At 37.5% G+C, this 27,444-nt stretch overlaps 1 protein-coding gene across 3 annotated transcripts in view; it reads left to right on the top strand.

Annotated features, from left to right (window-relative positions):
• The window catches only part of LOC124629563, a 61,883-nt gene that overhangs the window by 29,660 nt on the left and 4,779 nt on the right, over positions 1-27,444 (top strand). For 2 of the 3 annotated variants that reach the window (XM_047163006.1, XM_047163008.1), the window contains exons 2-3: positions 25,563-25,691; positions 25,838-26,548. In XM_047163006.1, the coding sequence (XP_047018962.1) occupies positions 25,563-25,691; positions 25,838-26,548 (840 nt within the window). The remainder of the gene's footprint in view (positions 1-25,562; positions 25,692-25,837; positions 26,549-27,444) is intronic. The other variant, XM_047163007.1, reaches the window with a different exon arrangement.

Below are 27,444 nucleotides of genomic sequence, written 5' to 3'. Positions count from 1 at the left end.
CTTCTACTTGAAAGGTCTCTATCAAATTGGATTTAGCTGTCGTTATGATGTTACTTTATCCGATTACCACATTATATGCCTTTGTGCAGTATGAAGAATTGCATTTTCATAGCGATACATGTCGTGAGTTGCCGCTCGATGTATCCGACTGCATCAGTACTTCGTGTTGGACGTGTCAGGTGCAATTTATCGCACTCGGAGTACTCACACGTTTTTAACTTCTTTAACCTAACTACACGTTTCTGTCTCAGCAATTCTCGATGTTGGAACAGCTTCCAACATTGTGTCTTTCTTTGAAATTGTTTGGAAAGAAATTCAATGTCTGATCATAAGTTTTCATTAGAATTGTTCTATTAAAAACATTTCTGATTTGGACTGCAAATAATATGAGTAAACAATCTGTTTACATATGTGTGTTCGTAATTTATTATTGGCTACTTTACCGTTTATACTAAACACTTGTATTACTTTTCCAAACAAGTAGGTATGTAACAACAAGTCAATCTATTTTTAAGAACTTGATAATTATTTTCAAAATGAAATTTTTCTCAGTATATTTTATCTTGTTTTAGTCTCTATCTTCTCTCTTCTTGTGAAACCGAAGCAGTGCTTAATCTTTGTAAATACACCAATGTTTTTATGCGTAATTTTCCAATTCTGGGTATATCTTTCTGAGTGACTATTTTATCGATAAGATAATCTTGCTTCACGTTTGTAAAACACCTCCTGACTGATGATTCATCGGTTTCATAATTTGTAAAAATATTCGTGTCTATTGATTCTCATCTAAAACTTCTGGTGTTTATGTGAATGAACTCACGTTTTACCTTTAAGCATGTTATTGAGTAATTCGAGCTCGAAGCCACGTGCTGCAATAACATTTTGAATTGTGAAAAGGTTGCCGTAAACTAACGTGCATAAATACGTGCATAAGTACTAGTTTGTCGCCTTCAGATTTATATGAGTCTTGATTGAAATACGCAAACAAATTAACATTAAGTAGCAAATATACCGACAAAAGTTTTCTAAAACAACATTCGGCAAAAAATAAAAAAGGTTAAACCTCAATTTATCATCTGCCGCAACGTCATCGACTTCTTTTATCGTTCCTTTTGTGTGGCAGGTGGGCGCCATGACAAAATAAATAATTTCCGGTGAACGAGTTTAAAATACATTAGCAGCGGCTCAAACTGCAGCAGCAGGTTGCACAAGATAAAAACCCGGCCAGAGGCGAATGTTCAGACTTTTACTTTAATCAGCCGTTCAGCGTGCAGACCCGCCCGTGCCAATCCGAAGTCAATTTAATATTGAATGTCTGAATCGTTCGATCCTCAGTTAGTCATGGCATTGTATTCACCACGATATCAGTGTCCTTGGTAGCCTAAATGGTTTTTTGTGTGCTCAATTAACCCGTGTTCATGAGCCAGTGCGGTTCTTTCCGTCGTGATGTTAAAATCGAGAGCATAGCACGAATGGCAAGTTTCACTCGCAAAGAGTTTTTCCACGCAAAAATATATCGAGCACCGGCGTTGGCCGTGATCGCTTATTAATTTTATGGGCTTCTAAAATTAATAGTCTTTGCAATGGATATTACTGTTCAATAGTCAAGAAAATATCACGGAAGGGTTAACTAACCTATGAAGTTTATACCGAGAGAAAGTGTTACTAATGGATTAGAAGCATTTCATAAATTATTATTATACACTTAACGACTTGTAACACGTTTATGCAATACCGGTGGTACCTACTGGCACGTGGAAGCCAGACTCTGTCGTATGAATCGCGATAAGCCATCGCTATACGTGATGGATTATTCACAGTCACCATATCAAATATGTCAAGCTATTTCATATTTATTACGTTCGTTAAAGGTGGTTGTCCGTTTAGAACTCGTCTAAAACAAACTGCATATAAAACGCGTTCGTAGAAACACGGTTGCATAAAAAGCCCGTCCCTTATAAAGTGAGCAACGCTTCGCTAGCCACCCTACAGATAAATACAGGTGTGGTTATAGGCGACGATGGTCTGGTATTAACGGTTCGTCGTTCATCCAGTTCTGCCATATCAATTTTATCTACCGATGCCATCGTTAACATTAACGCTTGATTCGTATCCATTACATAGTCTGACGCATGTATCGATTTGATCAGTTCAAACGCGATGCCGCCGACGCAAACGCTAGTTCTAAATGTCAGTACTTAAACTCAAATTACAGAACAATAGATGTTACCATGTGTAGATACGAACCAAATAAGTGCAGATGAATACTTGTGCAGCGATGTGATCGCAGATTTGCCGGGTTCTTTGGAGTCTGAACGGTTTGCAGAGGCGTTTATCGTGAGAGGCGACCTTGTGGTGTCTGACATTGGGCTCGTCGATTTCGAATCGAGTTTTGTTGCTCGCAGCACCTTCGCGCCCGCGCACCTTCCAAAAACATTTTATAGCGTGAGCTGCGCGACTATCTCGTGTTTAATCTTAGTATGAATGAGGTTGTCTTTGGCTTCAAAGAAGACATTAGCAATTTTATCATAAAAGTCATCGTCACATTTATGGTAGGTACGCGCTTGGATTTTTGATCTAAAGTGCTACTTTAGTACTTACAAATCATTGCACAAGCGGGTAACGGCTCGCACCTTATTTACTGTGCGGTGGTGAGTTCCGTTTTGAATTTGCTCAGCGCGCGTAACGCGGTTGGTGTTGTTCCAACTGCTTTCTATCTCTTATCTAAAGATCACTAACAATTTAGTCCCAATTGGTGATGCCAGGTACGATTAGGGACTTGTTGATTAAATGGTTTAAAGCTAATAATCCGATTAAAATAGCTTGTGCACCGCTTACTCTACCCCTTTCTGGGTCACCAGAACTGCTGTTGACGTTATCTTTGCTAGATTATCCGCTCGTCGTGCTAGAGTTGTGACTCCTGATAGAAAGTAGGTATAGGCTGAAGTATTACTTAGTATTTTATATGGGTATCGATAAAGTCACGTTATATGGCATCTATTTTCATGTTCCAGGCTAATGCCACCAACCGCATGCGAAGTGCTGCGGTTGTTTGCCATCTACGGTGCATTCGTCTCGAACGAACGACGACCTATGCTTTTGTATGACTTTAGAAATCAATGGAATTGAACATAGCTGAGGGTTTGTACAACAAAATGGTCTTAATGCAGTTGCACACGGAAATGAATAGGTACAGCAACAAAGATATTAAATAACCCTCGACTCGGTTTAAATAATTCATCCATTTACAGGAAGTAACGAGGTAACTATGGTCCCATAGGATTTAAAATTATGTCATCCAATATGGCAACAGTCACGCGAGCTTGCGCCTGAACATAAATAGAAAGTGTCAAATGCTTCGCATTCGTTCCTTGTGCTGAATAACTAACAATGATGTCAGTGACATTCAGTAGATATTTCTTCCTTATTTACTTCAGCCAAACTTCATTCATTCACCATTCAATCGTATCGGTTCCAAAATATTTGTTGTTGACAAAGTATTATTCCTACAGAAGCGATACTTTTCATTTTCAAGGAAATCAAGATTTTTAGTTTGGTATGCCTGCAACAATATTTGGGGTAAGGTCAGACGCTCTGAAACCGCAGCGGAGATGTGAAATGCGATAGTCTTACTTACATTATTGTGTCTATATGAATTTTATAAAAATTACGGCAAAGTTGACACAATATATTCAATACGTTCTCATTTGAGTAGTTCAAATGATGTTATAAAGGATGTGAAGCCAAATGAAATGAGTTCCTTCGTAAAGGGTGATTCGATGGACATTGGTGGACGGTTCACGTTTGACTGCACGAGACGAGGATATTGGTCATGCAGAACGGACTTGTATACTCAATGTAAACTAGTAACAGTAATATAACCTAACAATTTTCTGTCGACGTTCTAAATCCAAAGCATTGATTTCAATGACAACGAAACCGCATACGGTTATTTCGTGTATTGACGCAATTTTCAAATACAAAATCCACAAATGAAGCTGATATTAGTTTTTTGTGGTAAAGATTCGATTGTAATGCTTTGTAATGTTTTTATTTTTTCACAATGGAAAAGTGTTTACGCTACTAATAAAAAAGAGGAATGAATTAAAATTGGTTTTTCGTTGAAAGTGTTAACAGTTTTTCGACCAGATAGAAGAGAATGAGGAAGCTATAACTGATTATTTAATATACTAATTTCAGCAACTCAAATTACTATATTAGAAATGAAACCTGAAATATTATGTACCTATTTATGAGTTGTCTACACTCGTAATCACAGACGCAGTGAGCTATTGTTATACTCTCGTACGGTTATTGTTTGCTTTGAGTGCATATCGGCCGATGTTTACATGAGCGAAGCAACAATACGGTTCATGGAACAAATTGACATTGTGACTTCTACGAACTGCTGTCGTGTAAACTGCACCTAACTATGCATATTCTGTTTGATATTAGGTACAATGGTGAAATGTTATGCTAATCTTCGTTTGTCGCCGTAGAAATATTGTGTTCGTTGCACCTTTACTTCTTTCACAATCATCCAGGGAATCATTACACATAGCCTTTGCATTGCACAGTGCCTTAAATTTGTATGTTCTTATGATGCTCTGACATTTAGAGCTGTATAACAATCTTCTCGTACTAGATAGTTCTTGTTGACTGTAGTTCGGCAGTAGGTAGTGTGCGTTAATACCTTTATCACGTTCTATAAATATCACAAAAGCTTGGATGTTTTCTATTTCATTGCTCGCCTTTTGTAGACTGACTGCTATCTGTGTCACTCTTGCTCTTAAGAGGTTGTTCAGTATTGACAGTTTGTTATCTTGTATCAATATAAAGAGCTAGATCAAAAACTGCTGAAATGATGTAAATCTATTCCAAGTTTTGCAATTTCGATCATATTGATATCACGTACGTAACTCAGAAATCGAAAAAAAAAACGCGAATAAGTTGCATTAGTAATTGCTATAAATTATTTCGATCCATTGCAACACAGCAATAATATATTTTGATGGTATTATTAAAATAATAACCGTAAATGTAACATTGTACCTACTGTTACATAAAATAAAGTATAATAGAATCGCGGTGATGTAAGCATTTCCCATATTTTGCAACCTTTAATGAAACTATGCCATATTAATTACTGGGCATAAGCGTTTTTGTCTGCTTACTGTTTTGGTATTTTATATTTGAGATATTTTGTTTTGTAATATTAATTAATTTTAATAGATTTCGTTGGATAAGCTGGCTAGATTGCAGTTGATATAAAGATTTCTTAATTACTTAAATGTGAAGGGGTAAATTACCAATACGACTACCTGTTCAAGTAGTAATCTCATATTAATTTACGCGCTACGTTAATTACCATCTCCGAGTGAAACTTCAATGTGGAAATAGTTTGCTTGGAAATTACAACTTCAGTATCTTGAGAGTTCACATCGTAAACGGATACAAGGAACAGGAAAGTAAACTGTATTATATTATTAAGTGATCGTTAAGAAAAGTGAGATTCAACCATAAGGAATCAATTAATTAGAAACTGTCTTTTAATATTTGTTTTGGAATTCGATTAAACCTTACATAGTTTTCTAATAGTAGGTACCTATACCTTGATACATGTATCAACCTTAGGACCTGCAAAGAAAACGAGTAACGATTTCAGACCAAAGGATAATCTAAGGTTTCATAAGTTGCGATGTCTCACTGGCATTTACATGCATTAGCTCGTGACACCCACGACTACACCCGCGTGCAAATTATTGACTCAGCTTCACGATGGCGACACAACAAAACAAATTGGCTTCGAAAGGAGGGAGGGCTCAGCTCATGGCTTGCACACATTTTACTTACATGATTTGTACCTATCCAATCCTTTACAGACTTTTCTTATGATGATTCTCCCCTCTCATTGACTACCAAACATTTATACCATCATAAGCATCACCAAAGAAAACTTGAAGAAGCAGAAACCAGACAACTTGACCGCCCTCGTAACAATTTCTGCAATAGTGTTACAACTTCACCAGTCACTTCCCATTGTATCCTAGATGTTGACAGCAGTGATTAAAACCCTCAGAACATAAAATAAAACATTAGATTGCTTATAAACGAGTGGAGTTATTTGGTTTAATTGCTGGTCAGTAGCCCATTAGCAAACTGACCATTAACCCTGTTTTATTCTATTTAACTCTCACAAGTTACGGTATAGAAATAGCGGAACGGTGTTTCACTCTGTTTTTCTCAGTCCGCTAAGGAATTACATCGATATTCCCACTTGCATTTGTGGACCCCCTGCGAATTTAGTCTTTCGATTCCCAGGAATGTTGTACACCATATGGGACTTCTAATTATAGAATTGTAATGAATAAATTACTGACCGTCTTAAGCATTTTTTATTTAAATATAAGGAGTATTTGTGTTGCTAAATATAACTGAATATTTGCCAAGAGTTATTTAAATATTATGTTGTTATGCGTGACTAAGTTTAGTTCTTCTTTACAGGTAAGCATGCCCGAAAGCTGTTTTAGACGTGTTTGTAAGTAAACAAAAATCTTTCAGGAATTTGCCCCTTACATGTAAACAAAACAATTAACCTTTGTGCCGACAATAATATACTTATTTTATTATGCATCAGTTAATTTCTTCGAAACGGTTATCTAAACTTGGTGTAAAAATAGTCGCTTTACTGCTTTATGGAGGAGATAATCCTAACGACCACGACTTGATAATTACGTCCTGCTTGTTTTTATGGGACTTTTACTTTCACTTAACACTTACTTCAGGGTTTTGTCCATTGCGGGAAAGAACTTAGTCGTGACGACAGACAGACTTTGTACGGACAAATAGGGTTAACAATAATCCAGGGGTTTACCTGCTCAAAAAAGAGTTGCTTGCGTCACTAGTTTTCCCAAATATGTAGATAGAAGGCTACCGTCAATCTGATTTGCAAAAAGAGAGAATTTGTTCGATTCTACAGTAAAATAAACCAATACAAACACTACTTTCCTAGATAAAACAACAGACTTACGATCAGAGGCACTAAGGCAATACAATAGTGAAACGCACGGACCAGACAATAAAGTCACAAGAGTACGATTGAACGTTCAGTGGCGTCAGACGAGTGTAATTCAATTACCGGCACCTCATAAATGGGTTAGTGGCCCGGCTTCCCCGCTACACAGCAGTAACAGACGTCATGTCATCATCACATTACCAGTTACGTTGTTTTCTCTAGCGACCTTCTTTGGACCGTTCCCTGATTAATCTCGAAAGTATGACACTGGACTGTTATTTGGTTTTCTAACACTGCTTGAAAGCCTAGTAGACTTCTTTGTTGAAGTGCTAGTTGGGTAATCTGGTGCTAAATTGCCTTTAGTAATCCTCCTCTTACTTAGGATTAACAGAAAAGTACTTATAATGTAATGATGACAAAGGTAATACCTGTAAATGAGGTACTGGTCTCCAACTGTTTTAATTATGAAGACAATTAATAATAGCTCAAAATTAAAGCAGTAAGTTTTGCCCGTATTTTTACGCAAGCAGGATACACACAATACATTCATACCTCGCCAATCTTTTCCAAGGTTTATACGGTCAGCACCGTGTGAAAATATTGCTATAAATAGAGTTCTTATCGCAACGCTGTTAACTTTAAAGTAAACAGCATTAGCCTTTTGTATCAGTGTCTGTGATATTAGACATATCAACCAGTGATGAATGACCACTTTGGTAATATTATGACGTGTATCCGTCCTATTCAAATTCTTTTTTTTTTGAGGTCGGAGTTCCTCAGGGAGCATCCTGTCTGCTACTTGATCGATCGAGGCCCAAGTTGTATCAAAATTGGCTTTGTTTGGCTGTTGGCACAATCGAATTTTCTCAGCGTTTGTTTCGCAATCTGAATTGTTTGAAGAAACACAATTTCTCATTTACCAGAATCAAATTAACAGTAGATATCTTAACTTTATCCAATTGATTGTTAAAGATACCAACTTTGAAGATTTCTAGAAAATCCTTTCACTAAAGTGGATAACTTTTGAGATACTTTTACAAGGAATCGGATATTACTCAACATCAAACAACAAAAATACGCAACGGAAGGGAGCAATGTCAACCAATTCGTTCGGCCGTTCATCATATAAAGTGATATTTATTGTCAGCTCGAGGGTGTAAATCAACAGGGGAGCGGTTTAGTTCCCCCACCATTTATGATTTAATTTTATCCAAAACAAGTTGGAATGTCTCCTATGACAAAAATATATCTTAATACTTGTCTCTTAATAGCTAAGTGGTTAAAGGCGTATTTAGTTTGCGTTGACTGATCTCATTAGTTGACAGACCCACGTCACGGCCATAGTAGAAACAGTTATATGAAAGACTGATAAAATCTTCAATGTTAACTAAACAAAAGTTAGAACGGATTTTCATAAAACATGGAAACACTTTTGGAGTTTGTTGAGATGTTTTTTTCCTATAGTTTACCCCTCACTAGAGTAAATGGAAAACAACCCCCGAAGATACAAAAGGACATTCAGTAAGGTTTAATTGTCATAGTTATTTTACTCGAGTTTATCTACCGATCGCGATGAACGTAGGTACAGAATGTCATCTATTTTCCATTTTATGTAGTGTGCACTATTACGTGTTCAAGTGGCATTTGGTCGGTATGCCATATAAAATAATACTCGCGTGGTACGATACATTCGGGAGGAGATATGGAACGCAGCGATTTGAATTCGATATAACGTGCGTTGGATGCCGGTCTCGAACGAATAACTTTCTACTTTTTTTCCCTGAGAAATCGCGAGAAAGCATCTGTTTGTGCATAATTAGCTGATTAAAAGATCTATAATTTAAACGTTTTATGTAATTTTGATACTTTTGTAAGAATTGGCCATCTTTTGTTTGTTTTTACGTCCAGCACATTTATGTTTTTAATGTAAGTTAACTTTTATGTAGAAGGCCATTTTATGCAAGCAATGCTATTTATTCTTGTCACGCAATCTCTCACTATGTGACTGATGCAGACGGGTTTTATTGTTTTAGGTTAATACTTGGTGAGGAAAAACTGTGAAACTCGCTGATGGACGATGTTTACTTGGGGAGACATCGAGATGGTGCTAGAATTCAAATGACTTGCGAAATCAGCTTGATGCTTACTTGGCTTCTCACAATAGACTTGATATTATATTATCCTGCATACCATTCTTGAATCCATTTAATTTCATTTGTATAGCTCGCCATTTTCTATCGTCTAACGTAATGGCACCCAACGCCAAAGGTTAAAAGTCATCGTAACATCCTTTACTTCTAATTTATTTATTGGCTGAAACGATCGCGTTACGCCCCAGCTATCTAGTCTAGAACATTCGTCAAAACAATTTTTTTGTTATAAAGACAAAAAGTGCAAATTTTATTTTAAAGCAGTTTTTATATTGACGTAAAACAACGGATGACATCGGCGGTCGTTACGGGACATAATTTCGTATGCAAAAAATTCAATCTCGGTCCAAAGTTTTTTAAACCTTACTTTATTGTTGATATAATTCGATACGTTTCAGTTGTATTCAAATGTATAATATTTACCTCTCATTTCAATATTTTAGCAAGCAATGTTCTTGTTTATACAACACATAGTATTTTTTTATCTCCCTGTATCAAAACTGTAATCTCCTTGAAATGTCATATGATACTGCTGTTATTTGATAAAGTGAACGAAAAGTATCATGTATCGGATTTCAATTCAACTGGATATTCCAGCTTTATACTAAACTAAAAAGAATTGTTATTTTATTCAACCTTCTTTGTTCCAATTTCGGGCTTAGATTTCTGTGTTACTGTTTGACTTTATTGTTGGCCAACTGTCGCTATTCACGATTTGGGCATGATTGTGAGATAAAATTTTATTAGCTGTCTCTTGACATTATTAATGACCAAACATACTTACCTACAATCTACTCTCAATAGGTTGGTGTCAGTAATGCCATATGTACGATTGTATGAAAATGAATGAATGTTGTTAATCAAATAAAACCTGTTTGGAATTCATTGTAACATCCAGCTGAGTCCCCGTCGATGACGTCACTTCATAGTGTGCGCGCGCGCCGTGGACCGTGACGCCGCTTCCGCCGCTGTTTCCGCCTTCTACCACAGAATTATGTGAACTGTTCAATCGGACTTAATTTCGTAATAAACTTAAAAGCAGGTAATGTTTTAAATGCCTATCCGTTAGAACAACTGCACTGTCTTGTCGAATCCAAGTCCTACATTATGAAGAAGGTCAAGAATACTTTAGCTTTGTTTGCTTCACATCATTGGCTAATGCAAGAAACTCTACTACATTATGTATTTGGAACACGAACGTGATCTGTGTCAAATATAGTTTTTATTAAACGATGGTTTGAGTTCGAAGCGAATCATTAAGTTAGCCGTTAGATTGATTAAAACATGAATCATAGCTCGGGGAAGTCAACAGAAAGTCGATACTGGTATTACTTTATAAAACAAGACATTATTGAACCACAAGAAACCAGAGCTGGTCGGGTAGGACAGCCGCGCCTCGCCTGATGTCGTTTCGAGTGACATATTGCCACATGATACCGCATTATCGGATTTCGTCGTGCACTTTAATTAGCGCGTAGAGAAATGCTTGCTTGGGTCGTGATATCACTCCATCTAAGCCATATTTCTGGTCTAAATATGACTGAGCCGTGAGTCCTCATTTTGAGATAAACATGGTGTTAGAGAGTGGCATTGTGCACTGTTGTTGCGCATACTTAATTATTAACGGGAAGCTGCAGTGTGAATATGATACTCCAAGAGCTAAGTGCAGCCTAGAATAGACTAATAACGAGGCTAACTGAGGAATCAGAATAAACGCTAATGAGATTACATAATATCTACATACATATATTCTTCTTTCGTTCTTAACAAGCCAATAGTAAAGGTAACTGTCGATGACTCATTCGAAGCCGGCACCGTATTGTGTAAAGTTTTACTACGCAAGTTTACTGACCCTTTAAGCGATTATTGCATGGTGTACAGTAACCATATAAAAGGCTTGTAGGGGACAAAGGTAAATAATGCCAATGGAAGCCAAAATACGGCTTTTCATGACTTAACTCACATACACAGCCAAAAACCGTCGAATTATGAGTACATACACAGTATTACACCATTAAAATAAGTATTCATCAAATCACCACCAAATCTTTGGATCATCACACGTGGGAACCTATACAACCAACTGTAGTCCAAAATTGCGCTTCATTTCTGTAATAAATTTTGCGTATAAAAGCTTAGCCTCAGGTCATTTTTACAATTTATTGTATTTTTAGTCTTCGTTGGCATTTCTTTCTAGAAATCTTTTATTATTTATTTTCATAGTCATCTGAGCAAAATAAAGTGGTTTTAGGTCGGTTTTGGCAACACCGCTAATGGCGTGCTTCATAATAGACGAATTTATTACAAGAAACAAAGCGGAAAGTTGTTCTACGTAGGAGTTGATTTCCTTATTATGTAATGTTTGATTTTAGAGTTCACGGTTAATTATGTTTGAGTTGCATCACTCTTCATTATCTCTACTTATCGACACCGATAAATTGACAGTCTGAGTCATGGCTTGATGCCATCAAACAGTTCGACGCCAGAGAAAGTGTTGACGATGTGATAGTTGCATGTAACCTTTACGAAACGTGTCGTGCATGTGAATTATTTATTGTGCAGCTCGATTTTAATCCGTTTGCCCGATAACGAAATGAATAACATAGGATTTTGAATTAAAGAGGCGTGTGCCAGGGCTGAGGTGAAAGTGTCCCACTCTCAGAACAATCGATTGTCGTTCTTTGAAGTGTCACTAAGATATATGATAGATATCTAAGACTTCCTAGAAGCTTATGTTGCAATGCACACTTTCAACACACCTGGGTACCTCGATCGTCGATCTCAGTCCGACACATCCGAGTATTTACAACTTACATTCTGCGAAAAGAAAACAGATGTAATTATCTTGAATTTAACTGCATCAGATTAAATTCGTGCTGGAGTAAATAAACGTGCAGTGATTGTGGGAGGTGAAAGAATTATGGTAAAAAGTTTAAAGTTGACCCAGATTACCGACCATGGCGCCGGTCGCGGACGTTTCCTTGTTTATACGATAATGCCGTTCTACAGCACTCGTTGTGTAGGTATGGTCAGACGAATAAAAACTCAGAAGTTATTGGAAAAGACCCCCTCGACTGAGGAATTGGCATGTGTATGATTAAATATTTATCAAAACAAAAGGAGAGTGCGTGAAGGGAATGCTTTACAGTTACAATATCTGTTCATCGTAGCTCAAGGCACAACATAAGAACTCATTATCTGCCTTTTACGCGCACATGGTCTCGTCAGGTCGCAAGCTCATTAAAGTTTTACAGTCATTCCTCTGAGAGCTATTTTAAGTTACAACCAAACACGGTGTCCAGGTTTGTATACCCAGCTTCACCTGAAGCATCTAGCGTGTTGAAATAGTTAAAGCGATGCAACAACGTCTATTTTTGTTTCGGGAGCACCGACCCATTGTCGAATACACTTCATTCACAGCTGTGATGATTCACTGCATTGTTCGCGCCCACACTTAACTCTCTAGACTCCCGGCCATGTGTTATCAAAGTTCTTACTTAGCGCCGACACACGCCGACCCACTTGAATGTGCCGAAAGCGATATCGTTTATCTTTTGTACTGCTGAAGAAATGTACACTTTTTCTACTATTTTTTTGTAATGCTTAAATTGTCTGGTGTGAAAAAGGCTCCATCATACCACTTGGAGACACATCGAGTACAGGATCAGTGTGGCACAAATAGCTGACGGAAAAGGCAGTGGCCTGTGTCTGAGGGGCCGGTCTCATTAGTTCCGTTAAGGAGACGTAAGCGTGCCACTGCAACTGTACAGCTGACGCAAATGCACTAAATGTTGCAATTATATATTAAATCACCAGTTACCCTGAATCACTGGACTAGCAAATAAAGAATGCCGTTAAATCTTAACGCACCATTCGTGGCTTTCAAATCGCATATATCAATGCGTTGTTTAACTAAATAAAATATGTCATGCGCTCTCGATATCAATGCAAAGCTCTTAACCGTATACGAAAGCAATAAATAAGGTTATCAATCAAGTTAAATGGTTTTATCTTCATTTGAATAGGTGCTAAGAACGTCTGCTGGACAGACAGCTGAGCCATTAAAGGCAGCCATCTATTTAAGTAGTACATTTAATGATTCAGACAAGTACAGTTGGGTGCGTATATTGACGGCACTTATGAGTCGTTCACCGACTTCTAACATCAATTACACCAATTGGTGTTATCTCGGCTGAGTGCATCTGTGGGCGCTTTTCGTTCGTGCAATAAACCAATGTTTCACACTACACACAATACTGAACTGTGAACGATCACTATCTAGAAGTTAAGTAATATAAGCTTACGTCTTGGTTTTCTCGATATACTTATTTTCTTTGTTTAAACTGTGTATTGCATTGGTGGTGCTAACATTCTTATTGAATAAACTTGGCCAGGTTTAGGTCAATATCCGTAATATTGCGCTGTTGGCCTTGTGTTGATTAGAAGTTAGAACGTATAAATGCGTTTTAGGTATAAACTGAAAATATTTCATCTTATCGCAATCCATTCAATCTATGTAGTTATTGTTCCGTAAAGTAGATTTCAATGGTATGACCAAAGTCATTCATTTTGATTCGATGATTGACTAGGAAACATCTAGATTCTAGACTGATCGATGATCGTATGAAAGTGACAATATTTCCTCAATATTCAGCAAATCTTTTTCTTTTGCGTAATTTACTTCCGCTGTTCGATTATGTTTTTGTGATTGGAGACAAATCGCGGAAATCGAGTTTAGTTTTCTACATTCTAATGTAAAACGTCTTCTGTTATGTGTGCTGCAACATTTATTAATGAATGTTTGAAAATTCTGAATGTAAAATATTTTTTCTGTTATCAGTAGTAGATTGCAAATCAAATTATGTATTGGAAAGATAAGACTAAACAAAATGTGTTTACCGTTGACGATAACAAGTCTCTTGTTCTAACAAGAGATATTACAGTGAACGGTCAATTTAACAGTATCATTGTTGCAAAATATTCTTTGAATTCCCACAAATGTCACAAAATATCAGGTGAATCTTAAGCACATAACTACCTATCGGTTTAAAATCCTGAAAAGAGGCTATTTTATAGGAAGTCACAACTAAAAAAAAAAATGTGCTTGACCACTGCTATGCCTTGAGCAATGTTTTTCACCCTTTTCTCTGGACAGACGGTTCTCCTATCTGTCATTTAGTAAATAGGTCCATGATGAAAAGATGGTACGTGTTAGTTATAAGAAAGGTAGAAAGTGACGTTAAACATAGTTTTGATATGGGTAGAAACGTAATATAACTTACCTTACCTCTGTCATACTTCACTGTTTCTACAAACAATAGAAGCGTTGGTGAGTTTCATCGCGGCAAATAGCTGTGTACATCATTTTCAGATAGGTACAACATTTTGAGGCTCAGTGAAAACGTTAATGTTGTTTTAATCTTCTGTCTACTGCCTACGCGATTTCAATTACTACTTTCTCTTTTCAGATTTCAGGAGAAAATGTTATGTTTTTCGATAAGTTTTATTTTCAAGAAACATGTTTAAGTACTTACTTAATTTATAGGCCTGACATAGCTAACGTAATATTCAAAGTTAACTTTAAAACATGATTTGATTTTACGGCACATAATCAACTTACATTGCATGACGAATTATGATTAAATAATGTGACAAGTAATTACACTTGTATTACACAGGGCAATCACTGTTAGAACATTCAATGGCGTCTTACATCCCGTTAAGTTAGCAGTAATATATGCAATTGTCATTATGAATAATACAATGGTCCAATTAGAATAATTTGTGGAATTTTTGATAAACGCATCTCATTTGAAAATTTGATAATGTAGGTAGATATTGTAATGGTGTTTCTTCAATCCCAACCCGTTATAGTTATGATGCACATAACAAAAAGTTGCCAATAAGCAATGCTACCCGTTAACTTTTGAAACATGTTTGATAACAGTAATTGAATAACTCACGGATAGTAACCCTTTCATTTCATTTGCATACTTAGTTGCACGGAACACCAGTATGTTATCAATTGTGAACATCGTAATAAGCAACCGCAAATATACCACCTATATTTTGTGTAATTTTAATAATTGACACGTTTCGTTTCGGGCCATTGTGAAAGATAACCAACGTGGTGAAACGTTCCAGCAATTATTCGTCGTGTTTAATGGAATCTAGTTACAAAATGGCTAACAATCTCTTGTTTTGATGTGTCCTGTCATGTGGATCGGTATGGCATTAGCGGTTTTATTACAGCCTGTATGGCTAATGAATGACGCACTGGGTAGGGTACTCAGGCACGGTCGTTACTTGGGCACGCCCTACACATTGCCTACTGCACCTGGCTGCTTATGCGTTATCACCTTATGACTATTCTGTGGCTCGTGTCATGTATTGTGTGCATTCTAAATTCAAACAAGCACTGTCGATAATATTTACAGTAGCCTTCACAGCTTTTTAATTTCAAAATCTCCAGATTATTAAAGATTCAACACAATTTTACATTTCAACACCCAAACAACTCGTGACTGAAATGAGAAATTTTTGCTCAACATTAACTTTATTGAAACGCATCCGTTACACCGTGCGAGATTAATTGGGATAAATACGTTTCGCGCGTTGCAATTCATCAGCAATTCGGAATAGATGGTGGGTGCAACAATCATGCGCCCACGCTTGCTCTGAAACAATGAGTCGTGAATGAGCCTCTAAACGCCGCCATGTATGGCACAACATCCTACGAGTCAATTCTACTAATTTATTGCTTGTATATAAAACACAAACTATGTTCTTTTGTTCAACATTGTGAAATGGAAAGCTTGCAATTTTAGTCAACATTGTATTGTTCAGGCAATTCAAGATTTTATGGTGAAAACTTACCTTTTCAAGTATACCTTATGGGATATAAATCCACCAGTCATTTCTATCATTTCTTATATTACTAATGGAGAGTCGGCAGAGGTGCTAGCTAGCTATACTTCAGCAACAAAGCGAGCAAGACCTTTATGACCCTTTCACCGATCACAGGTGCAACAGTTTCATTGTTCTTACAATTTATGGGACAGCTGCACACCCGACCTTTAAATGTCAATGAAGATGACATGTCTGGAGTGAAGATTATCAAGATTATGAGCCTAATTAGATTGCATATAGTCTATGGAGGCCATATGTGTACGCGCACGTGCTCCCGATATTTTGCGTACGTGAGGGGTCGGGCGTTCAATAAGAGGCGATTAGTTTAGAAATAACACGAGACCATTAGGACTAGTTTAGTTGCTGGTATTGCCTGATGCTGTTGCAGTAAATTCTGTCCATATAAATAAGATAGTGAATAGAGTCTTTTTCGATCGGATGAGCAAAACAGAATCCATCGCAAGAGACACCCATGATTCTAACTATTCATCATAGGCTCATGAACATTGATAAAAATATGCACAAGTACTACTTAGTAGTTTATTGTTAGAGTGCACAAAAGGTTGTTAATGAATTCATATTTAATTGATTCCCTTATGTTTGCGTCATTATGGGAACAGAATAGTTTATTTTGCAAACTCGACGGTTCGAAATGATTGTATTTGCCAATTGCATTGTTCGATTTATTATTGTGATTGGAATATTTGTAAAAACTCACCCAGCGTTTGTCTTGTCAATATTACTTGGTTTTCTTATCTCGGTTTCGAGTGTCGCTATTGTGTAGTCATAATCAATAGTCTTAGTTTAATTGGATTTGAGAAAAACTTATGTAGAATGATTTCGAAGTTGGCAATATTCGCTTGTCAGGAGCTTGTCAGCTATGGGAATTAACTCTCTATTCTATTGCATGCAACTATGTATTGCACTTATTGGTTATTCAAACCTACAGTGATTAGTCGATCAATACAATTATTGCCGCGCAATGATTTGATTAGATCCGTGAAGGAAATACTTTAAAATTGGTCCCTTAGCATGCAATTGTGTTTTTTTATTCAATGGCCGCCTGCACCGGTTTGGTTTCACGCACTGTGGCGATTGGGCGGTGCTCAACCACGGTTGGCTGTTCACCGGCATGCGGGCTTTTCCGTATGCGTGCACTAGTTTCCAACTAAAATACATACATGTATAATTTGATGCTATGAATACGCTTTATCATAGGAGTATAAGCTTTAAATATTTGTGCCCCTGTTGTTTGCCGTTGGAATAATTATCGATGCTGCAGATCGATGTAATTAATCATTAACAAGCAATTTTGTTGAACAGTATGAAGAAAATTTAAAAATTAATCGAAATTAACCATCATTTCTTTGTCTGGAAAAAGCAATATTTTTCCACGGCGAAATTGTGCATCACATTTGTAGGAACGATTACCATCGCACACTTTACAGTTACAAAACTGTCTATAATTAAATATATCTGCTAGAATACTTGCTTTCAAAGTCAAAGGTGTGACTAATGTGGCTTATATGCAAATTATGAACTTGAATCGCAATCACTAGATCTTAAACAAATTCTCAAGGATCCGCGTCATGAGTTGTATCTATTTCTTCATTCAGTGGATTGTACGATCTCCACCGTTCCTTACGAAAACAATTAAGATAAACAATCTTACTTCACATTCAATCCTCTGTTAACACTGTTACTCTTTCATCAAGAATATCTATTTTAAATCAACTCCGTACAAAAATAATAGACCGTGATCTTATAATTTTTTGTTGCTCCCATTACTCGACGCTTCTTTTTGTTTGGCTCATTAGCTGTCGCAACAAAAAGATGATGAGGATCACGTACGAGTAGTCGAGTAGCTATCGATAGTGAAATCGGTTGCAACGGATCTCGAGGTCTCATAATATCGAAAATTAACCCTAAAATGGAGCGAGCAAGCCAGAGAGTGAAAGCACGCAACGCTTGATTGGATCACGTTGCTCCTCGCTTGTTTTATTTTGTTTATTGGCAAGTGTCAACAGTTTGTCAACATTGAGTTTAGTTATGGTTACTATCGTCGATTCTTCGTGGGTATTTACCAAGTTTTGAGGTTTTTCTTCAATATTCTGCCATGGCTACTTCAGGTGTGCCTGCGTGAAAATGTCGTATTTTATCAGAAGTTGATTTGGATGTTGATGATTGAATTCTTTGTCTTAAATACCATACCACAATAAAGAACACCAAACAACATAATACAATGTTAGTAGCAAAAATAATAACACAATAATTGCTTTAATCAACTGAAGTTTTGTAACAATTATTTGTTTATTCAACTCCGATTTAATGTTCATCAATCAGCACGCGATTATCTGCAATATTATATTCAATCTGTCTAGATCTTTTCATGAAAGTTACTACATTTATTTATTTTCTAATTGTATTATATGAATCATATCATATTGGACTGGTTGACGGTAACAGTAGCTAAGTTTATTCATTACTGCAATAAAACAATTTCATCATACGCAGAGCCCTCATATAAATTGTTCTGGTCTTGCCCTCCAAAAGAGAGGTCGAATAATTTTGTTCTGCTATATTCCATTACTTTTTTATCGTGGTCCACACGCTCAGCTATCGTACATAAGTTTGTCCTATTTTTTGTACTTGCCATCTGATGACTTACGCTTATTATTAATCGCGTGTTCTAAAATAATTCATGTACACATATCACGCAAAATATGACATTGCAAATGATACAGTCGTTCCTTATAATAACCGACGTTTTTCATTAAGTGACTCAGCTATTTCTGCCATTTGTGTACCTTGATCTTTCAAATTGAAATCGCCTGATATTTTGTATTGTTTACTCACTTATAAATCCAATTTGTTTGTGAAATGGAAGCCAACTTCGTTTATTAAAACCTCTTTGAGTTTAATGTAGAACTTGTACGGCTTGATAAACAACTGTTACAATGTATTGTTACCAACTAGATCCGACTTAAATATTTTATATGTAAGGCAAGATATTGTTATGAATTTATTTATTTATTTAACCATTTATGTACACAGTAAACACACACGAAAGAACTAACATACTACTAACATACTAGAACTAAAATAAAATAGAATTTATTTTTTATGGACCCATATCTTCTGACAAAATAATGTTTGATAAAATTCCCTTTCGCTAAAATCGTGAGTACAAAATTTAGGTGTAGTGTAGCGTAACAATTTGCATACATATGGGCGCGTGCACAAACGCGGTTAACATACCTATTACCTGTAGAAATAGGACAATGAATACGATATTGTACACGATTTCATTTTTTGCTATCTGCCAATTTTAATAATTTACCGGTTGATCGGCCAAACGGTCGGCTATGCTCCGAAACCTGACTGGCTTGACATCATTACTGTCGTTATGACTGCATTTTGCTATTTCAGCATTTATTTCATGTTTTGTCACATCATTGAATTTCACACATTGCTTACAGGTCACATCATCATTTATTTGCAAACGGTTGCCATTTTTTCGGTATTTGTTTATTTCGCAAACTACCTGTTAGTTCTATGGCTTGGTCACAATGTGTTCTCAAGTGCAAAATGTTTGTCATTCCGCCTCAGGCCAACTTTTTCTGTTTCTTGCATGAAGAGTTTGTTTTGTATTATCATGCAAATAGTGTCTCCTTACTGTGTCGCGGCGCGGGTTGTTATGACTTCCATAAAAAGCTTTCTATAGGTACCTTTTATAATAGTTGCCAACAACATGAATAGATTCATATTAATGTGACCTAAATACTGCCATTATTTTTAATTTTATTAATGGTCCGCATACAGATGACTGATTTCAAGTTTATATTGAATAGAAGACCAGGATAAAACAATACCTTTTGTAATAATTATGACTTTCTACCTAGGCACGTAAACATGTACCTACACTTGGTTACGTATAAGATTCCAAGAATAAACGTCAATAGCGTTATGGATTCCCCTTCGTAACAATACTAGAATGAATTTTCCTTATTAACAATATGTCCATTTTAATCGAGGTATTTTCGCCATTCATATGATTAATAAAGAACGTGAGTAATTATCATGCAGCGGTTTTAGCATCTTGCTGCAACGCTTAATGAAGCGGTTGACACACTGCCTCACTAAATGTTTAACTATCTTTCCATCGGTGTTACATTATCCAAATTAATTATTTTGCATAAACGTTTAAATATGCTTACAGTATAAATTATTTGCCACTATTGCGATTTTGGACAGTTAAAATATGTAGATATGAAGTAACTATAGAAAAATTGCCAACCTCTGCCATTGCGAAGAGATGATTCTAGAAGAACCGAATAACAACTTACTGAAATCATGAAGTAACATAATGATTATGCATTTTACAATAACGTAAAAAAGTCTGAATTGTGTAAAAACGTGGGACTTCCAGTGTTCCAAATAGTAATGGCTCGTTTGTATGACTTGTGTTGTGACAAATGTTCTAGATGTGTTTTTGTTCACATTAGACATGTACAGGGAATGGTTTATGTGCCATCGAAGTCGTGAGCAATCGTAATCGATGTGAACTGATACCTGAGCCACGTACTAAATAGAAAAGGTTTTGTAATGTAGGTAGAAACATTAAGAACCTATCTTAAACACAAAGTTTACTCTCGACAATATTGTTAAAAGAAGTAGGAATAGGGCCATTTCAAGAAAGAGATGATGTGATTATATAGACACGTAATAATAATGTTTGCAATGAACAATGCGATTTTCAGTCTCTATCTTATACCTACACAAGATTTAATCCTCAAGGGTTCAGTTTTCCGTATTCTATAAAATTTTAGTAAAGGCGACCCAAAGAACGCGTAAAGGATGCCATCTTACTTTTTCTTTATCCTTGGGGAACCAAACTTTTTGAAATTTGATCTTGTCAGTGTTCCGGTAGAAAATCCTTTCTTTCCACCTTATGTAATCTTAGATTCTTGAATAAAACTCCTGCTGTCCACCTCAGGAGGATAAGATTATCTCCTTTGCTTAAGTCTTGATCAAAGTATCAGACGTGAACACATTTCCAAAGACAAAAGTATGAAAACTTGGTCGGTATGTTTACCTTCTATAACCTTAATTTCGTACAGAAATAAACGTTGCACTGTCTTCAAAACAAACAGGGCGTGCGTTCATAAAATTAGAACTTAAAATTCCTCAGCGGCCGTAGATTGCCCAAATTTACCGTTGCTGTTAATCTTTCTAATTAAACACCTCAAAATTTCTTTCGCCGTGGGCACGGTAGACGCGCTGTGAATGTGAATATAACAGACGCTTCGTGTAATGTCTTTTTCATACACAATTACGCCTCTATGTAACTTTCATAAGTCTTGCAATTATCCCTTTTACCTCTAAGGTTTCACGCGATTTCTTCAACCATTTGCGGTAAGTTAAGATTTTATTGAAAACCTTTATGGTTGATTGATTGGTAATTTATCATCCCGTGGTTTTCGCTTGAATGATGTAAAGTGAAAACTGGGACACGCAGTTTTTGCAGTTATCATGGAAGGGTGAACATCCATCATATAGATACGTAATCGATTTGATCGTATTTGATTCGTTTCTCGTTTACATCACACTTGCGATAACAGTCGTGATACTGTATTGCTACAATAGCGGCAGCTGCGCCAAACAAATATGATAAAGCACGAATTATGCTTGAATTTATTGCATCTCTCAATTATTCTTTAGTAACGACGAGACTACAATAACCGAAATGAACCGACCTTTGTTTTTCATCATGATCTGTGAATAAAGAAGTCTTCGTTTCTCACCATTATTCATGTTGTATGGTTCATGTATGTCGAACATTTGCCAAAAAACGTTCTGTATATAATTTTCTATGGTATAAAAACGCAGGAAATGTTTCACTCATTAAACGATTACCTAATGAACCGGCCGGATCTCTTATAATAATTTTCCGCTTCATTGTTTAGACTGCCATCCTTGTCCCTATTCACAGACTAAAACTAATCCGTAATAGTAACATTTATTTTAAAATATGCATATTACTCGTCACGTTCGGCGGAGTACGCAGATGTAATAAGTGGTTATAGAAATTATAATAAAAAATATGAACTCGAGAATGGGTCTAACGGTATGATAATACTAGTTGTTATCCATCGCAGCGCATGTAGAGCGCCCATCGAGACGAATCTTCTCGTAAATTTTATGAACTTGGAACATCACGTTCAAGGAATTAGAGTATCCAATCATTCAATACTGCATTGTTTTCCTGAGGCCAATAAATACAAAAATACCAACCTTTGTCCAATTATACATGAACAATATCGGGCAAACTTCTCGCAGTATTTCCACAGACTGCAGTCGTTTGTCCTTGTATGGCACCTAGATTGCAAAATTAATCATTATCTAGTTAACTACAATAACATTGTTTAAGGCAATGACAATGCAACAGTTTTAGAATACTTATCTCGTCAGCAAAGATTTGTTGACAAATCTAGCAAAACGTTTCTTACACTTGACCATTTGCGTAATAGCGGACCTCTATTCTGTCAATCATTAGCTGCCTACAGCCTACTGGGACAGTTGATGGATTTGGGAGGTTAAATGGCACGACTGTTTCGTCTTGATTTCAACACGTCTGTTTAGATTGAAAGACACAACTTGTATCAGCTCATGCAGGTTTTTAATCTCTAAGATTTTTTGCATGTCCTCAATCTCGAATCTACGTGATTAATCATATTTTTTGTTAAAATACCTCCATGTACTTTAAACAAGAATGAGGCATTTAAAAAAATACGGGTTTGTTTTTAGTATATTGTAGATTAAGACATTCATTTTATGATATTGAAGATGGAGAAATCTTCCGCTGCCTCGAGCTGCATTGCCGTCGTGATTGTATAAACATTTAGACATCCAACACTGTATGTAATCTAAATACTCATCATTACTCGCATTTATGAAAGTGTCATTATGTTATGTACATTTGCACGCGTCCATAATTTGCATATTGTTACGTCGAGCCGGGTGAAAATAAACAATCGACAGATCCGGCACTAACATCTAATCATGAGACCAGCTTAATGTCATAACACATTAGTGAATTGCCATTATAATAACACAGCTGTACATGCAGACACGGCCTTGATCTGACGCAATCTTAAAGAAAGTGAAACTAACAAACCGCCAAAACGTAGTGTCATTGAATGAAAAGTCCCTCGATTGTTGCGGTCGTTTGTCAAGTCCGCAGGCCGGCCATTACCGCCACAGCGCGCTTTCTCGACACCGTACCCTGCCATTGTAGATAGCATAACTAGTTTTCGTTAATTGACTAAGAATTATTCAAAACCGTAAACTAATACGTAGGTATAGCGGAAACGATTCTGCACAATCCGGGTAACTTTCCTTTCCTAGAGTCCAGCTAGCATTGCAGCTCATTGCGAATTCAAAGAGCGGACTGATATTTTCCAAATTTGGTGCCAGACACTTGGGTATTGTTATCCACCAAAAGTCACACCCTACCTAAATGACAGCGTCTAAATTCTCGTAGTTCGTTCACCTTCCAAGTTGATGCTGTAGGTATCCAACGTAGGTAGGTATACCAGCCGTATCTGACGTCAGAGTACTTAAGGCAAAATAATTTAGGTACGTTTCTAAAACTTATGAACGCTCTTTTGCATAGTTATTAAGATTTATCTTTCTAAGAACTTTGCAGAATACTGGTTCGGAGTTCTAAATATCATATTGAATAATTTATTATTCGATTCACGAAGATGACTCATCAGTCTTCCCAGCTGTTCACTTCTGGTTTCAGATGAAGATGAGTGCGTCATTCAGTTATCTAAAATGACTAAACTTATAAGACTGAACGCTTGGATACAAGAGAGCGTAAACCAATGCTTCCTTGTGACATTTTGCCACATGGAAACATTCATTCACAGCTAGACTGGACTCCACTGACAGTCAAATAACTGGTAGTATATAGATGATGCGTGTAATGGGCCACTGGCTTTTAGTTATTTACTAAATTCATGATGTTTTACCTTAATATCGAAGTATTATTTAAAATAAAGTTATTTCACAAAGACCTTGTCCGTATTTGAGGACTGCAGAATTATAATAACAAGTTATCAGGACATGTGTCCACTATCCACATGTGACACTATCCACCTCACAATGGTATCCTTTTTAAGGCACAGAAATATTCGCCAGACTGTCTACAGATACATAATATTTATCTAAAGTAAGATAAATAAAATACCATTTCGTACGATAACAATGGTATGTAGCAATATAATGTTGAAATTCAACACTGCTGCATTATCAGCACTTTGGGAACGACATCGACATTCTCTCTGGTATGTAACATAAGCACTCTTATCAAACTGATAAAGGTTACTAAGTTATTAACAGCTAAGCTGTGTTAAAACCGGTGTTGGTTGAAACTTTGCTATACAGATCATAATATGGGAGGGTCCTTTCTCCCATACAAATCTGGTGCCTAACTCTCCCTACATCAGGCGAATGAATAAATACCAGGATTTGGATAAGGGTTGGCGTATTGGGGATTGTCTGGCAGAAAGTGGTTTAGCTTTAGTGAAAATTCCTTCAATTAACCCACATAGCCTTACTGTAATGACTAGAAGTCAATGAGAGTCAACTCGCTGATGGCTTAATCGTGGCATTAATGATAGCCAAGTTTTCAATTTACGTTTGAAAGCGGCAATACCGATTACCAGAGTAGCATCGTAAAGCATTTATCAAGTTATGAAACATTAGATTACTTATAAGTACGAGTACTACTTAGGTATTTCCCATTAGATAAACGAATGCTGTGCAGCAGTAATTGATGGGAAAAGCGCAGTATAAAACGAAGTCAAAGCAAAAACATTAGGTCCCTTACTCACTGCTAAATATAACCAATCCGAGAAACCTGGGAAAACCCTAACTCAATCAGTTTGAAGATAATACAAAATCTTGCTTGGAGTATTTAGAGAAGTTTTGGACAAAACATAACAGTGCTATTGCAAAACTGATTATTTTATCAAGATTCGAAACAAGACGTAAAGGTTCTACATTCGGTTGGAAGTAAGATCTATTCCAACAGATTAGGCAATAGGGTTTTTATAATGCAACGGCACACAATGGTCGCGAAGGAAGAGAGTCGTGAATTGTGGACGTTGTGTCCGGGACGCACTCGACCGCAACGCAATTTTACGCTGGGGCGCACGGCGACATTATTTGTGTTCCTTTAAAAAAACCTCCGCTAATGACTGGTGATTTACTAAATTGCTACAGTATTGTGTGTCATGTTCGTTTTAGGTGGCCAAAGGTAAAATACGCAGGCAAGGATTTCACGTATTGAGTGTTTTGATATCACGTGGTCGCTGGCTACGTAATCGGACAGTGCTGAGGTACTCACGAGGCACCAGCTGTCATACAATTTAATGATTAAACTTGAGCAATAATATTAATTAGAATGTGGTTGTTTCCAGACGGGCGGTGCAGACAGCGCCAGCGGCGGCTCAGGTGGTTCGGGCATGGAGTGCCTGCAACTGCGCTCGCCGCCCGGACCCTTCCACTACCTCATCTCGGAGCAGGCTAAGTCCCTCGTCGCTTTACAGGTTAGTATTCCTTCGGTATATTAATATAACTATTACCGTTTTCTTTTATATCATAATACCTTAGATCAGAATTAAAAACGTGCCCAAATATAGTGGAAGTTTGTCAGTACTCGGTATATTATTCATGTTTTTTTCCTATTTATTAGGAACTCCAGAATGAAGTCGGTGCTTTACTTGAGTTTCGCGACCTCGTCATCGAGACATTCCCAAACCTGCGCTCCAAAATGGCGCCTTCGACGCCTGCGAGTGGCACACGTCGCGACTGGGAGCCGGGGGTGCGCGTGCGCCGCAAGCTGGCAGCCGGCGCCGGCGACGCCACCCGCGCCAAGCCGCAGCCCTCCGTGCAGGACTCCGGCTTCAGCACCGAGACCTCCTGCGGGAAAGACGCGCATTCCTCCTCGGCCTCCGCCTCTGCCTCCGCCACACGATCTCGCCCACTCGAAGACGAGCTGTGGGCGTTGCTCGATGTCATCCAGAGAAAAGGAATGCGGTTACGGGACGAAGCAGAACAGCTGCGCGGGGAACTCGACGAACGACAACCCGCCGAAACCGTGGAGGAGTCGTTCGCGCGGGCGCTCAATGACACCCCGTGCGCCGACTGCGCCGACACGGGCCGCCTGCGCGCCGAGCGGGACGCGCTGCTGCTGCGCGCGGCGCAGCTGGAGGCGGCGGCGGCGGCCAGCCCGCCCGCGCCCGCGCCCGCCACGCCGCTGGGCCGCCTGGACTCGGCGCTGGAGACGCCCTCGCGCCCGCCGCGCGTCGCCACGCCTGACTCCAAGAAGTTCGCGGCGATTCTCCTCGAGAGCAATCCTGTCGAACTTCAGAGGCAGTTGCTCACGTCTACCGTTCAAAATCAGGTATGCTGTAATTCTTTTTAAATGTAATTCGTCTTTACAATAACAATACTGGAACTAATGTGGACAAGTAAAATTAATTAAAGAGACGATTGACTGAAACGAATTGTGAGGAATGATTGGATCATTGGATCCCATCAAGTTTTGCGTAGGTTACTTATCTACCTGCATTAACCTGAGACTATTGTCACTAATTTTATTATCAATCATATTATTTAGTTTTCTGATTTGATCTTCTCAGACGTGCGTGGATATAATTGCGGTAAGAATTCAATTTAGGAAGTTTCTCGCCTTTTGGGTCGTTAGAAACTTGTGTTGCATTAACAAAAAAGATAAAAAAACAGTTAAGGCTGTTAATTGCAGAACGAGTGAGGTAACAAAATACGTGCCAGTCGTTCTTCAAAATTGTCGTTGCACTAACGAGCTGGTGCTGTGACGTAATCTCTGAGATTTCGGCAGAATTACGCAGATCTGTGGAGCTAATGGAGTGTGTCCGAAATCGTGCTGATCCGCCGTAGTTAGACTCCACATTCCCTTTTAGATTAAGTATTTATGTGTCGTGGACTTCGATGTGTTTAGTGATCATTACCGTCACAATGTGTTACGTCCATATACATTCGCTTCACCCATCACGTGCAAAGCCTATCGCAAAACTCGTCAAATCTGCCATACCTTGTAGCGAAGCATGCGTCATAATCCTTGGCCTATTCTAAATGATTGATAGCAATTGAACCGCTGACTAGTGCGTTTCCTTTTTATGATTTGCTATTTCTTTATGGAGTATGTTTATTTTAATGTCACCTTCACTAGAAGGAAGTCATTCATTATCACTCATTTACGTGTAAATAAATCAATAGTGAGTAACTGGTAATTCTGAAGGCTAATTTCATTGCTTCATT

This window comes from Helicoverpa zea, chromosome 4 (genome assembly GCF_022581195.2).
Source record: "Helicoverpa zea isolate HzStark_Cry1AcR chromosome 4, ilHelZeax1.1, whole genome shotgun sequence".
Classification (NCBI taxonomy): domain Eukaryota; kingdom Metazoa; phylum Arthropoda; class Insecta; order Lepidoptera; family Noctuidae; genus Helicoverpa; species Helicoverpa zea.
Note: the sequence above shows the minus strand (reverse complement) of the source record. Positions and strands in the feature narration are given on the sequence as shown.